We start from the raw sequence: 14,253 nt of genomic DNA on the forward strand, positions 1-14,253 counted from the left end.
CTATTAGTCAGTACCAAATCTACATGAGCTTCCCATAGCAATTTTCTCCACCTCAAGCAACTAAATAATCCTCAACATCTACTGCACATTACTCAAGCCCCATTTTCAAAATTGAATCTCCTCACTGGCTTTTCTACAGCTTTCATCAAAAATGTTAATGAACATAGTTTTTATATATCATTTGAGATTGTTATACTGTGATTTTCCAGAGTATTAGCATTATATAGTACTTTACGTTTAAAGCTCAACTTCAGCTGATTTCAAGTATGGCTATGACTGCTTGCCCTCCTGAAAGATCAAACCCCAGCATCTCAAGACAACCTTAACTCCTATGTCCTTGACTTTGCAACTTTGATAATGCCACTCGAGAATGTTTGGGGCGCAGGCCATTTTCTAGGATTTTAAAAGTCATTTCCCTTCCTTTTTTTCAAAGAAATGCCAATATGCCGTCACAGGGACAGAAGGACAGAGAAATTTAGACTACACAGGTCTATGCCATTTGAGTCTACAGGGCTACTGACAGCACTCATCACTCATTGTGCTAGCTGCTGCAACCGAATACGCTTGTCATATCTGTGTCAGTTAGGGACTCGGAGACTGCTGTGATAGGAGTGCTTAGAAAACTTGTGAATCAGGTCAGSTTTAAACTTTAAAACTAAGCTTTACCTAAGTCATTGATTAAGAGCACACTTCCTCCTGATGGTTAAATCTTAAACAGTRTTCATTACCTCTACATACATGAAACTGTTAGTCATCAACACCTACATCCTAAATCTTTATCCTAAAGATACCACACCAAGGARTTGATAACGTATTTTCTGCACTGAGGGCTACAGTCATGCCTTTGTCCTCTTTCTCCTCTGATTTTCATCCTTTACACCTGATGTTTTTATGCTATCATTCCCCTCTTAAAAAAGGAGGCCTCTTCTGCTCCCCGTACAGTGTATCCTGGGTTTGGTTTGGTTTTGGGAGGATGTCTTACCTACTTGCAGTCCCTTGGCTTATCTTCTCTGTCTTGCTACTTTTGTTACTTGAATGCCTCCTACATGCAACTACAGCTATCTTTCTTTGCTTTTGGTGGCCAAATTGCTCACATAACTTAGGTAAAATCCTTGAACACTGTGTCAGGCTATGCCATCACAGTGCTGCAAAATATCTGCATAATGTTGCTAGTTACATTATTTTAGTGTGCTTTATACTCAGGTTCTCAGGTTCAAGACAAGCTAATATTGGCTCTATTCTTGTCAGTACATTTACAATTTATAGGTGTCACCGGCCTCTGTTTTGGCTACAGTCATAATTAGTAGGCCATTCTCTAACTGAGCTGAAGGAGTATGAAGATGTTTTGTCAGCAGCTTTTGCAGATACTTGCCAACAGTGAAYGAGTGGGGCAGCTCAATGCTTTGGAGCACACAGACTGTTCCTCCTGGCACGTGTAAACCAGGGGAACAGAAAACACCATCATCCAGCAACTTTTCCATTCGCCCAACTTCTCCTTACATGCAGACTCATCTGATTCCTTCTATCGAGTCCTCCTCTGTATTCCTCATTTGCTCTCGCATTTTGGCTTCCTCTACATTTGACTCCCACAGTGTGCCCTGGGGAACACTGCCCAGGGCTCTGAAAGGTGAATCGCCATTGCCAGGGGAGGCACAAACTTGTTCACTACCATAACGCCTGACTTCATCTTGCCAGAATAGCTGGGACAGCTTTTATAGGCAGCGTCCAGCTTCAGCCTTTTTGCTCTTTTACTGGAGGAGACGTGCACAGGTCAGGGCAGCACAGGATTTGTGAGCACATGTACGATCAGRGTCAACCCTTAAGATTTTAGGCACCAAAATCAGAGTCACCTCCAGCACTTTTGTGGGGACAGACCTTTTGAAGGCATAAGTCTTTAAATCTGGCCAATTCTGGGTGAGTTTTTATGCGAATAGAAAGTGGCAGGTCCTTGACAGAAACTGTTTGACACAAAGGTCACTAGAATCATTTACCATGGCTACGCTATACATTTTATCTACTTCTGCCCCATCTCATTTCAAAATCATTTAAGTCATGGGGGAAATAAATTGGATAGTTACAGCCTAACATTTCATGTAAACTTATTTACAGAATTAAATAACACTGAAATTGCTGGCTGGCATTGCAGGAAGAGAAGAGATGCTACTGGAGCACCAACGCAGCATGGAGAAAGGGAGCTTGCACGCAGCCTGCACACACAGTCACCGGCACTGTTTCACACAGCCTCCAGCTTCCCCAAATACWCAACTGCAGAAAATCAGAAACCAATGGGTTTATAAATAATCTTCACATATTTTCTTACTAATATATATATAGATATTCCCAGCTTTAGATAAAAGTGATCCATACAGATACTGTCATTCACTCAAAGCTTATAGGAACAATCTATTTTCAGGAGGGAGATGAAAAATGGTATTCATTGTGATTTGTTTCGGTTGGCGACCTCTTTTTAACCTCCTCATTTTATAYCTATGTTGACAGATCAGCAAGAATGTCACCCGTGCCGAAAGCAGTTACTACCCCAGCACACTTTCACCATTAGGTTTGCAGGTGATGCACACTCAAACCATTTCATATTCTGAAACCTGTATTTTGATTCTTTGATTTTTGTCTCCGTTCATCCTCAAAGACCAATTAAAATAGATATATTACAAGAGAGTGTGGTAGACAGTTGTCACCTTTAAGTATCTGAAATGGCAGAGAATCAATAACTTGTAACAACCTGACTCACCAACAGGTGTTTGAATCAATTGCACTTCTTTTGTGAATTATGTTGTCCATCCATCTGTTACTGCCCTGAGTTCACTGCTGTCTACACTTCTGAGGTGTAAGATAATCCTTTGCCAGAAGACAGCCTGTTGTCTGATGACATTTAAATGTAGGGAAAATGTCAGCTTTTTTTTTTTACTGTTAGATAGTAAAGTTGGGTTCATTTGCTCAGATAAGGTACAAACAGCTTAACAGGTAAAGTCCTGTGTAAACCTGATTTAGAGACTGCATGTTTGCCTAAGCTCTGATCTTACGCTGGTACACATTTAGTTTTACATTTGCCATGCAATACCTGCTTCTGCCTGATCTGCTTAGTAATTCACCATCTGTATATTGTTTTCATTAAGTACAACTTTTCCATAAAAATCAAAACATTCAGCAACTCACATATGCATAGTGTTTTCACAATTTCATTATCATGCTGAGTTTTCTTTTTTTAATTGTGCAATGCAAATAAAAAGAAAGAATCTTACAATGCAGTTATATCAATAGCAGATCTAGCAAAAGGCAAACTCCTCCATCTAAGAAGTTTTAATTTAGAATTATATTAAAATGATAATGCTGCCAAGGAGGTTAAATAATTAATTTCTTCTCATTTTAATTGTAGACTATTATTTAATAAACAAAGTAATTTACCAGGTAATTTATTCTACTACTTCATAGGCAGCTCATTTAAAGTCTAAAAATAAATTGCTAATTAAAACAGGATTCACTGTTTTAGAAAGCAACTAATTTCCCTGTAAAATCTAACAAGGACTACGCTAGAGCATCCACTGAGAATCTTTGAAGAGCAAGGAAGCTGCCAACAAAAGGGAAGTATCCTGATAACTAGGAGGACTTTCATCTGAACAATTACTGAAACGCACAGAATTGTCACAAAAAGACAACACTAGACCATTATGAAGAAATTTTGCTAAACATCTACCATACAAAAGCTTACCAGCTAGATAAAAGAAACACTGCAAAGCACAAGAGCAATTTGCCCAACCCTCTATACACATCCAAGTTTCTCGAGAGAAAGGCATTTCACGTAATATAGCAACTTCATATGTATCAATACAATGTTGGGGACTTGAACTTCAGACTTTGCAGGCAGAAGCACAGCAGGAATTTCAAATAAAAGAACTTACATGTCYGAATCGGTTCATGAGGACCCAAACCCCCTTAAACACATCAGTGTTAAAAAAAAGTCCCAAGTTCAGAACTTATTCATTGGTTAGAAATACATATTAAAAAACGACACACAGCAGTGAGGAAATACGCTAGATAAGGAAGCCAGCTGTTACTACCTACTCTTAYCCATCTGAGTAGGGTTTTCTATGTRTTACTCCACTTCCACCCAAGGGATTCTTAGCTGCCAAAGCCCCTTTCCCTGATCTTGGTCTCTTGTTCAGCCCTTCCTTTCAGTGGAAAACCCCTATCCTGCTCTGYCTTCCCCACACGAAGGAATCCTCCTTGACTGTCCGGCGCACTAGGCTTACGTCCCTCGTGCCCTCTTGCAGGCGCCCACAGAAGTGCGCTGTGAAAAAAGGAGGTGCTCATGTATTTGTGGATCCTTTCTTTCTCTCTGTGTTCATTAATGTGGCACTRCTGCTTGCTTATGTTTACCCTGGTGCAGGCATTTCCCATTTTAGCATTACATGTGTTGGCAGTAGCCGAAGTCTGTGTGTGAAATCCCTAAGACCCGTTTCTGCTGCCAGGAAACAGAACCRCAAGGAAACTCTGGAGAACAAGGAACTGCTAAGGTCAGAGCAAGAACTTCAAAGCAAAGGCAGCAGTAGCGCACTCAAGATGCCTGAGAGTCTAGGAAATCCTCAGGGGCTGCAGGTATCCCTCTGCTCCTGGTGTCACCCGGTTCTCCTCGTTGCTGTCTTTGGTATCAAGACATAGAYTAAACAAACCAAACGGGGAGAAATCTTTTTGGTTTCATTTTAAAGCTCTTTGCCAAGTTCCTCCCTTCTCATGTGAAAACATKAAGTATCTGCCTTTCAGATGTAGCTAGAAAACTTCGCAACAAAAATTCAAATACGGCAATTTAGAGTGGCAATTCCTTCCATATAAATGCAATGCCATATTTCTCATAGAATCTTAGAGCCTGGAGAGGTATGAAAATTTCTCTCTCTAATAGCCCAGAGTCAAAGTGTCAGAAGCTGATGTGCATCTGCAAGGTGAATATGGTTGCAGGTAGAGGGACATCCCCCAGGTCAGGAGCTTTTATGACAGGAACTTAGATGACTGGCAGTTCTACTACAGCACAGTTTGAAAACAGGCAGAACACAGTAAAATCACAGGTAAAAATGGTTTACCCAAATTTAAAATAAGCTAGGATCTCCTCTAAGTGGACTTCTGATTTTAAAAATAGTTCAAACATGAATGAGTTGCTTGAAAAAAATATTTAGGASATTTAGGGGTAAAGGACTTGATTATCTAACAAGATAGACTTTTTCCTCAAGATAACTTTTACTTATCTGAGTATAAACTCAGAAGATATGAAGACTTGTTTGCTCACTTATGGGTTCATTATTTAACACACAATGTGAACAACACAAATATTCTTGAAAATGTGATTTGAAAACATCATGAATAACACTACGGTTTCAACAYTTGCCTAAAGCCTCATTCTCATTTTAAAGGCTTACCAGGTTGACATGTTGTCGGGCAGCGAGTCCACTCACTGAAAGGCGTAACAACACAATCTTTCTTGCAGAGCAGAAGACATGGTCGCACCGTTTCAGGTCTAATGGAATCTGGACATCTATCAAACGAACACAAAGATGTCACTCCATCAAYCAGAAATCAAACCGTGGAGAAACATTTTACTCCTAGGACGAGTGTCGAGCTGTGAGCGCACTGCCGTAACAAAGACCTCACTTCTGCTCACGGCAAGCCTCGCTTTTCTTCTCTTTCACACTCACGTAACCAAACTCAATTTAGTATACTTGCATAGCCAGAAAAAAATGTGACGTTTGGCCTGATGACTAAAGACTAAGCATAGCTTTCTATACGATGCCTAAAACATGATGCTCGCTGAAGCAAAAGAGATATTACYGAAGAAAGTGAGTAGTTGTGCTTACCAGATAGTCCCGTCAGGCTTTAATACAACGCACAAGAGCCTTTAAACCGCTCACAGATGTGTATAAGGACTGATATGATATTCCTTAACTATCAACCACTAGGAAACACAAAGYAGCCTACAAACTACCACAAAGTAGTAGTTCCTGAGCTAGGATGGGAATCTGCAGGCACAGCTCAGGACTCAGGCCCAGATTTTTATTTGAAATGTTATATAACATAATATAATAATAAGACCTTCATGATTCTTTAACTCATTTTTAACTCCTAAATAAAGAAAATGTAACGCATCTTTTAATAAAAATTTCAGAAATAGTTGATAATTAAAAACTAGAAGGGTGGCAAAGGGGCAGTATTCTGAGATTTGGCACATCATGCATTTCAACAAGGGAACACAGAGAGAATTAGCCTTTTCTAATTTTTATTAATTTCTTGTAGACAGACCACTCAAAAATACCTAGAAATGCATGCAACCAAATGAGCACATTTAGAGAAGGAATATGCCACTAAACCACGCCAGGAAAAAAAAAAATAAGTCATGATTCCGTGACTGAGATGGTAATCAGATACTTAGAGGTATAATTTAAAAGCAAATAAATACAAAGAGACATTTCTTCTCATTCAGCATGATTATTCTAGAAGGTAGAATTCTGTTATCTAATCAGTAAGATGAGAAATATTTTTCTGCACAGTTCTTGGTTTTATTCAGCCTTCTTTGGCTTGCACCTTCATAAAATACTGTGTAATGTTTCTTTGTGAAATCAGGAAAGTCATGTAATAGGAAAAAATCAGTATGCCAATATGCAAAGGTTATTTATTGACATAATATAACTTGTTCCTGAAGCCATATCACTAGTGCACTATAGCTGCAGCAGTTTTAAACCCAGCATTACTTTGGATCAGCTTTCATAAACTTTGACATCAAATACACCCGTGAAAAACCTTACTCCGTTTAGGCAATCGCAGATTAGCTCCTGTAGCCCAAAGGGCGCCGATTCCACACTGCCCTGTGGGAGGGAAAGAGGGCTGGGGCCCTTTTTTCCCTTCTCATAGCCGTACTTCCTGTGAATATTTACTTTCTCCTTTCAATTCCACTTCCCCTTAGATTATCTCAAAAGTGAAGGGGACAATGATTTTAGACATTACACAGAATCTATAAACAATGTTTAAGTAGACAAAGTTACAGCATATCAATGGACTGTAGCTATAAATGAATGTGGGATTTTTCCTTTTATTTAATTAATCTCATTAACCTCAAGAATTTTAATTAACTTTACTGAAATCAACACAGTCTGCTTATATGAACAGGATTGTTTTGAGAGCTATAATAAGTAATGAAACTCAGCTGTAAATCTCTAGACTCATTAACAGTGCAAAATAATTAGCAGTATCTTAATTTTTTTATATTAGGAAAAACATCTGTGCTACTCTTTTTCCTAGTTTAGTAAAGCAAAGCAAAATTCATAATATGTTTACTGCAGAATACATAATTTTACTGTGTTGGTACTCAATACAAAAGCCATATAAATCAACAGAACGACATATACCATACATATCGTTCTGCCTTTAATGGAGTAAATATAATGCAAAGTCTATTTATTAGAGTATTGTTAGAAATGTATTGATGAATGTTATGTTCAGATTATATTTTCCTCCCAACTGTCTTTCAGGAAACACATTCACAAAAATTGTGAACAARAATATCAGAAAAGCTAGAGCAAAAATTTGGTGCCACTGAAAAGTGTATTTTCCTTGATTCTACATACAGAATTAAAAAGAGGTTAGCTATTTTATATATGTATATATACACACATATATACATATATATATAAAAAATATACATACACACATATATATRTTATTAGCATCCCTTTTACAGGGGTGAGGGAATAGTAGAGAACTTGTTCAGAAATAAAATTATTTTCAAAGCTGCAGTTTCCCTAAACCACTTGAAAACACTTTCATATTTTCTCTATTTTAACTACAAATGGTCACTCAAGCCATATACAAAGCCATAGTAACCTAATCACCTCACTGTAATAACCTAATGCTACTAACCTAAACTTTCTTAAATACCTTTTGGTTGTAACCTGGCCASAACCACTCTTGGTGCAGAAGACCCTCCTCGTCTGAACGCCCACTCCGCAGGTAGCWTCGTGGCTCCAGGGTACAGTGGTGTTGAGCGTGGGTTCCAGCACYCCTTCAGAGCAGGCGCTCCAGGGAGATGTTTCCCAGAAGACAGGCATACAAGGATGCTCATTACATAAACGGTGCTCCTGCAGGGCTCGGGCAGGGGGACAGGCTTTTCCACCTGGAAATAGTCAAGAGAATACAATATTTTACCTTATAACATATGGCAAAAAATAGTTATAGAAAAATACATAGAAATGACAGTTCTGCCTTTTTTTTCTGTTGTAAATAAATAAATAAAGCTTAAATAAAGCTGCTGACCTTTATGGCTGCAATAACAATCTTCTAAAATATTGTTTCCCCATTAAACTAGCCTTGCATAAAATTGTATTCCAATGTATAATGAAAACAGAAATAGGCAAAGTGTATTTCTGAGTTACCTTACTGTTACTCCTACACACAGCAACGTTGACTCCACTTAAATGCCAGGATCATGCAGCAAATACACAGTTAGGTTTAAAGACAAACTAAGCATTATTTTTATGCTCATCCTCCTTACTAACTTCCCAGGGAGGAACATTCCTTTCCAATATAGGATTCCCTTCGTGTATTGATTCTGCACCACAGCTTTGGAGGTTSTATGCATGTACCGTTTGACACTCTCATCTGCAAGTCACGGGGGAAAATCTTGAAAGAGGTTTTGAGTTTGAAGCCTTACTTTGCTGAGGCAGCCTCTTTCAAACTTGTGTCCAAAGATTTTGCTAAAATACTGTAATTCCAACCAGTAACCTGAATTTATCCCGTAAAAGAATCAGACGTTTATAGCTCAAAAGCTAGGAAGTAATGCAGTGAAATTGTAACAGTAAGTATTGTCATTTCAGGAAGAAAGAAGTAAAAATGACTAAAATAAAAGTCTTTCTCCTCCAAAAGGGAAAATTTAGCAACTTATGACATGACAAAAGTGCATCAAAATTAAAGCTAGAGGTTCTCTTAAGAACTAAAGCRTTGGGGCCAGAATCCACAAAGCCAGAGAGCATCTTTATGCCGCCGAACTGAAATCAACGGGAGATGAAGTCATCCTGCTCCTCAAAAGGACRCTCACCACCTTGCGGGACTGCGCCTTGTCACATAATGTGTGACCCTAAACGGCCCCAATCAGAAACACAGAGAAAAGAAAAAGAAGGGTAGTAATTTCTTACGCAGCACGCTAATTTGGATAATCAAGTCCATTACTGTCCTCTTTCTCTTCTTTTCATGAGAATGGACTGTTCCACATTGTGCTCTCGGAACGGCTTAGTACCATGATGGAGCAGAAAATGGGGAGATAATCTGGCCTACCAGCTTAGCTTACTTTCCTGGAAACTTCTCCTTGGCAGGAAAACTGCAGACCAGTTATTGCTCTTGTATGTTTGAGTAAATGTAAAAAACATAAAAGGCAAATGGCAAAATGTCTAGTGTCCATCAGACAGAAAAAAAATACTAYGAAAAAATTATAACTATGCCTCTCTATATAATGCAGAGCATATTACAGCTTCCCAGGGAAAAAGCAAAGGGCTTGGGGGGTTGTTTTTTGCTTTTTGGGATTTTTTTTAAGGAATGCCAATGGTAAGGAAGCTCTAAGTAGTGGAGGGAAATCATGAGGCAATTTAACTTAAGAATGTCAGGGAAGGTATGGTCYATCCAGCTATATTCTATATATGTTCTATATATACACATGCATACACATACATATACATACATATATATATGTAGAATATACTCTGTCTCCAAAACTGACAGCAGGAGATGCTGCTTAGGGAGAGCAAAAGAGCCTGGCCGCTTTCTGCAGCTCACTTGCAATGGTTGTACAAGAAATGCTGGAGAGTACATCCTTGCCAAGACCTTTTAGTAGCCATTTACGAAACTATCGTCCACAAATTGGTCTAATCCCTTCTCTGCCTCCACAATCTCCTTCAACACCAAGTTGCCCAAGTTTGCTATCCAATGTGTAAAGAAATATCTTTTTAATCTGCTTTAAATCAACCTCCTCTAGTTTCATTAGCTGCCTCCTAGTCCTCATACTATGAGATCTAGTGAAAAGCTTGGAGAAAATGCCCCCAGGGTTTGAGTTAGAGTCAGTSGAGGAGGTGGGATTCAGAAGTCCTTCAGAGATGACAGTCAAGGCTACTCCTGTCACAGCTGGTGCAGAACAAATGAAATGGGAACTGCAATGTTACTGGAGCTCTGCCAAAACTGGTGGCACGCTTATGAGCTAGGTGTGAAAGAGTCAGGGACAGGAGCTAAGGTTAACGGCGTACCAACATAACGTTAGTACTGCAGTGACAAAAATAGAAAATCCATTTCTGCTTTAGTCCCCATTCACTCGCAAAGTCTGATCAACTACCAAGCACCTCTGAAGCTGTGTGACACTGTATAGGAAGCTATTGCACTCACTGCTTACGATGTTCAGAAAAAGTTAGGGTTTAATAGTTTAATAGGGTTTATTAGTTAATTATACTTTTTTGAGGAATTTTAAGTTTTCAGTTCAAAGTATGTCATTTTTAGTTTATTGYTTTCAGGCTACATATTTTTAAGATCTCAGTACTTCTGGTCTTCATTCCTTAACATTAACAATTATTCAGACTTTCCTCTACTTTTTTAATTCCAAGTTTATCTGTTATTTGCATTGTCTCCCCTCCATGGAAAACATGAAGAAGATTTTATTTTTCATTTGAATTATTCTCTACCTTATACACTTTTCAGAAGTGGTTATTATCAATCTGCAATTATACAGCAGTTTTCATCCTGAAGGATTCCAATTTTCTTTACAAGTGCATAAGGATATTTATGTGAATAAAGACCATTCACATGAGTAAGAGTTTGCAACATCGAGTCCTTACACTGCCCCAGAAAGAGCACGTGGTTTTAATGATAATTTCCAAAAATAGTTTTTAACAGTGCTTGTCTCAGAATAGATTTCATTTGAAGTGTTTTGCTGCTGGATCAGCTGCACACAGTGCTGACAATAATAGATATTTTCTTTTGTGTCAACAAAGCTTTARTCTGTTGGACCTGTTACTGTTTTATGAATTTTTATGAACTCAGTGCGGTATCAGTCCAATCCTGTGTGATAAATCAATACACTCAATGAGTTACCTGTGTAACTATAGCTGGAAGACTATAATTCTATTAAGAAATAGTTTGTATAAAAAACTATCACCATAATGCTAAAATGTTTAAATCCAGATAGACAATGTGTCAGTGAAGATCCAGAGGAAATTATATAAATTCATCAAGGGTAATTTACTTATTCCAACAGAAAAACAAGACCTACATATTTTAGGTTTGCAATAATAATCAAGGTCCTTTTCTATCTCCTCATTTTCACAGCTTCCTCCCTTCTAAATCAGTAACAATATGTTCCTATATAAAAGCACTTATATGAGGAGTCTAGGTCACTCAATAATTTCATTAGTGTAGGAYGCAGCTGAAGTAAATTCAGCCCAGACTAGGCCTTTAATGTTCAATAATTTATGGGCTAAAATAAATAATTTTGAACTGTAGAATTTCTCCATGCATTACTTCAAGCTGGTAAAGAACATTTACTTGCTAGGCATAAAGTACATACAAGTATTATTTTTTGTCATCATTGCTGTACTGGGTTTAGCTCCGATTCAAACACAGTTTGGCAGAGGAATGCAAGCCAAGTCCTTGAACGAACAAGCAGTGACCAATCTCAAATATTTACCACTCACCCTCTGCAGGAAGGGCCAAGATCGACCTACTTCTGCTTTGATTCCCCTCAGCRTTTTTACTGGAACACGACTGGGAACATGGAGACCACTGCGACCATTCGCTGACGATGCAGTCTGCGGCACAAGGTACTTCACAAGCCGCTATTTCAGGACGGAGAAGTTTTGAGCAAAGGTTTTGCGGTACTTCTTCACCTGGAAGATACAGACAAGATAAAATTAAATAAAAACACAGAGGAAGTTTAGCCTCGGTTCAATATCCATGGTCTGTATCACACAGCCAGACTTTATGTTAAATGTATGCCTGTCAATGGAAGAATATACTATAAAAGTGCATTTGGTCAGGCTTGAAAGTAAAGTATTCCACAAACCAACTGAGATATTTCTTCAGAAAAGCAAAAAAGAAAAATGTGCTTTGAGGTATGACCTCTTGGCTACGGTCTGCTTCATAAAGGTGGCAACCATGAGGGAACAGCATGATTCAATCAGTAAAAAACTATAAAATCAATGACCACAAGCCCCATACTTTCCAGGTGTCTGCATCTATAGAGCTTATTTTTCACAACGTGAACTGCACAGGTCCCACAAAAGATGGTTTTCTCCCACWAGCAGGCCACAGAAGTGTCTGATAGACATTTTGGTCATTATTCTTCAACATCACAGAATTAGCCATGCACCACTTTCAAGTGTGCTTCTCACCTAAACCCCAGGAAATGCAGAATAATGGATTTGTTGGATCACCCCTGCCCCAAAAGGAAATATTCGCTATTGGAGATGAACCACGGGACTGGGAACAAAACCATCCTCCCTGATGAGACGCATCTCTCTAAAACCGAGAATGGAGAGGAGAGCAGCTTATTAACGCCCCAGCCATACCTCCCCCTCCTCAGGCCTGGGGAAAAGGAATATACCAGGGAATACACAAGTTTCCCAGAGTGGGAGCAGAACAAAATTACCCATCAGTTCCACAGCAAAAAAGGGATAAGACAGAGGAGACCTCAGGCATGTATGAGTGCGGCTTTCCACTGTTGATATGATCCAAACATACATACTACACAGAAACCCAGCTGAATAAATACACCTTCCAATGCCTATGGCCTAAAAAGTAAAGTAAAGCACAATTTTATTTTAAAAACAGCAAAGGAAACGACCAGTAATTTGATTAATTACATAGAATTATGACAAAAGCATAACTGATATTTCATGAAAATGAAACAAAATGATTCGTGATTTTTCTGGCACTGAATTACAACTAATGTTTTGCAGAAAATTCAAATTATAGCAGAAATTAACTCTACAAACCATGGACAGATATGATTGACTTTGCTACACTTTTCTCTTGCTTGGTGCTACCGTACTATCAAGAATTTTCAGTCACAAATCTGAAATTTCTTGAAGCTCAAATCAAACCGTTTATAAGCAACAAGCTCACTCTGAATATTACCCCTTTTACCCTTATAACAGTTACGATGCTTTCCTTTGAGGTTTCTTTAATTATGAATCTAGAAAAAAATATAATGGCTATTCAGGCTCAACTTATATGTAGGAAAAAAATATTCATAATGGCAACAACAGAATAACRCTGGTTCTTTCACCTCACACGCTACAGGAACGGAGGTCTGTAGCAAGGCAGCCCAGAATGCAATATAACTAAGAGGGTAAAAATCTGTATTGCTTTTGCAAGACAACACATGCACCGGTGAGTAAACAAGAGGGGCAGGCAGGCTGCCAGCAAGACTGCCCCCAGCTGTCAGTAGCCCAGTGGTATTATCTGCAGTTGCGTCCCTAAATGAATACAGGCTTATTGCCCCTGCAGCACAAAAACTTTTCAAGCATATTACGAGAAGTAACCGAGAATCTAGCAGGCAATCAGACTGCAAGAGACATTTAAAAATATACAGGTTTTTTGGTCCTTTTTTTCCTTTGCACATGCCTTTGGTCATCAGGAAATGCTCAATACGCTCAATTATTGTAGGGTTAAATCTGCTGAGTGACAAGACTGAGACCAAAACCGCCTTACAGATAGCCTCCAGTCCTGAGGAGCACAGGTCTACAGCTGTACGGCATTTGGTAATCCCTGCAAACTGTGCTTACTCATCCACTTGGACTTGCCCATTATCACCACTGCTGCTTTGGATGCTCACATAATGCTGAAAACTATCTTTAGAGAAAAATTACATAATCCCAAATAAACCTGTAAGCCTTATTCCAACCATCTCCTTGAGTTATTTTAGTGTCAAAATCCCTGATAAGATTTTGACAGCTTGTCTGTATAGCAGCAGGTAACATGAGGGCACCCTGGTCAGGCTTGATTTTATTGGAATCATTGGTAYGATAACATCAGCAGATTATATGCTTTGGTGAAATGAACAGTAAAATATCCATCCTCCTTTCCCATCRTTATACTCCCAGGAAGGAAGCAAAGGAGGCATTCACAGAGTCAACAACAGGCTGCTGAGAACAAGGCACGAGATGGGTTGCAGGCCTGGGGTGCTACCATAGACACTGGCCACTGTAAGCATGTATCTCTCCT

The 14,253-nt window shown here is 38.8% G+C and overlaps 1 protein-coding gene across 1 annotated transcript in view; it reads right to left on the minus strand.

Moving 5' to 3' along the window:
- Positions 1–14,253, minus strand: part of THSD7B (thrombospondin type 1 domain containing 7B) — a 260,059-nt gene that overhangs the window by 135,835 nt on the left and 109,971 nt on the right. Inside the window, exons 8-10 of the mRNA XM_085320933.1 lie at positions 11,724–11,915; positions 7,936–8,170; positions 5,427–5,542 (exon numbers count right to left, since the gene is read on the minus strand). Of these exons, the coding sequence (XP_085177059.1) occupies positions 5,427–5,542; positions 7,936–8,170; positions 11,724–11,915 (543 nt within the window). The remainder of the gene's footprint in view (positions 1–5,426; positions 5,543–7,935; positions 8,171–11,723; positions 11,916–14,253) is intronic.

Source organism: Rhea americana, unplaced genomic scaffold, assembly GCF_003343005.1.
Source record: "Rhea americana isolate MKP2758 unplaced genomic scaffold, rheAme1 scaffold_67, whole genome shotgun sequence".
Taxonomy (NCBI): domain Eukaryota; kingdom Metazoa; phylum Chordata; class Aves; order Rheiformes; family Rheidae; genus Rhea; species Rhea americana.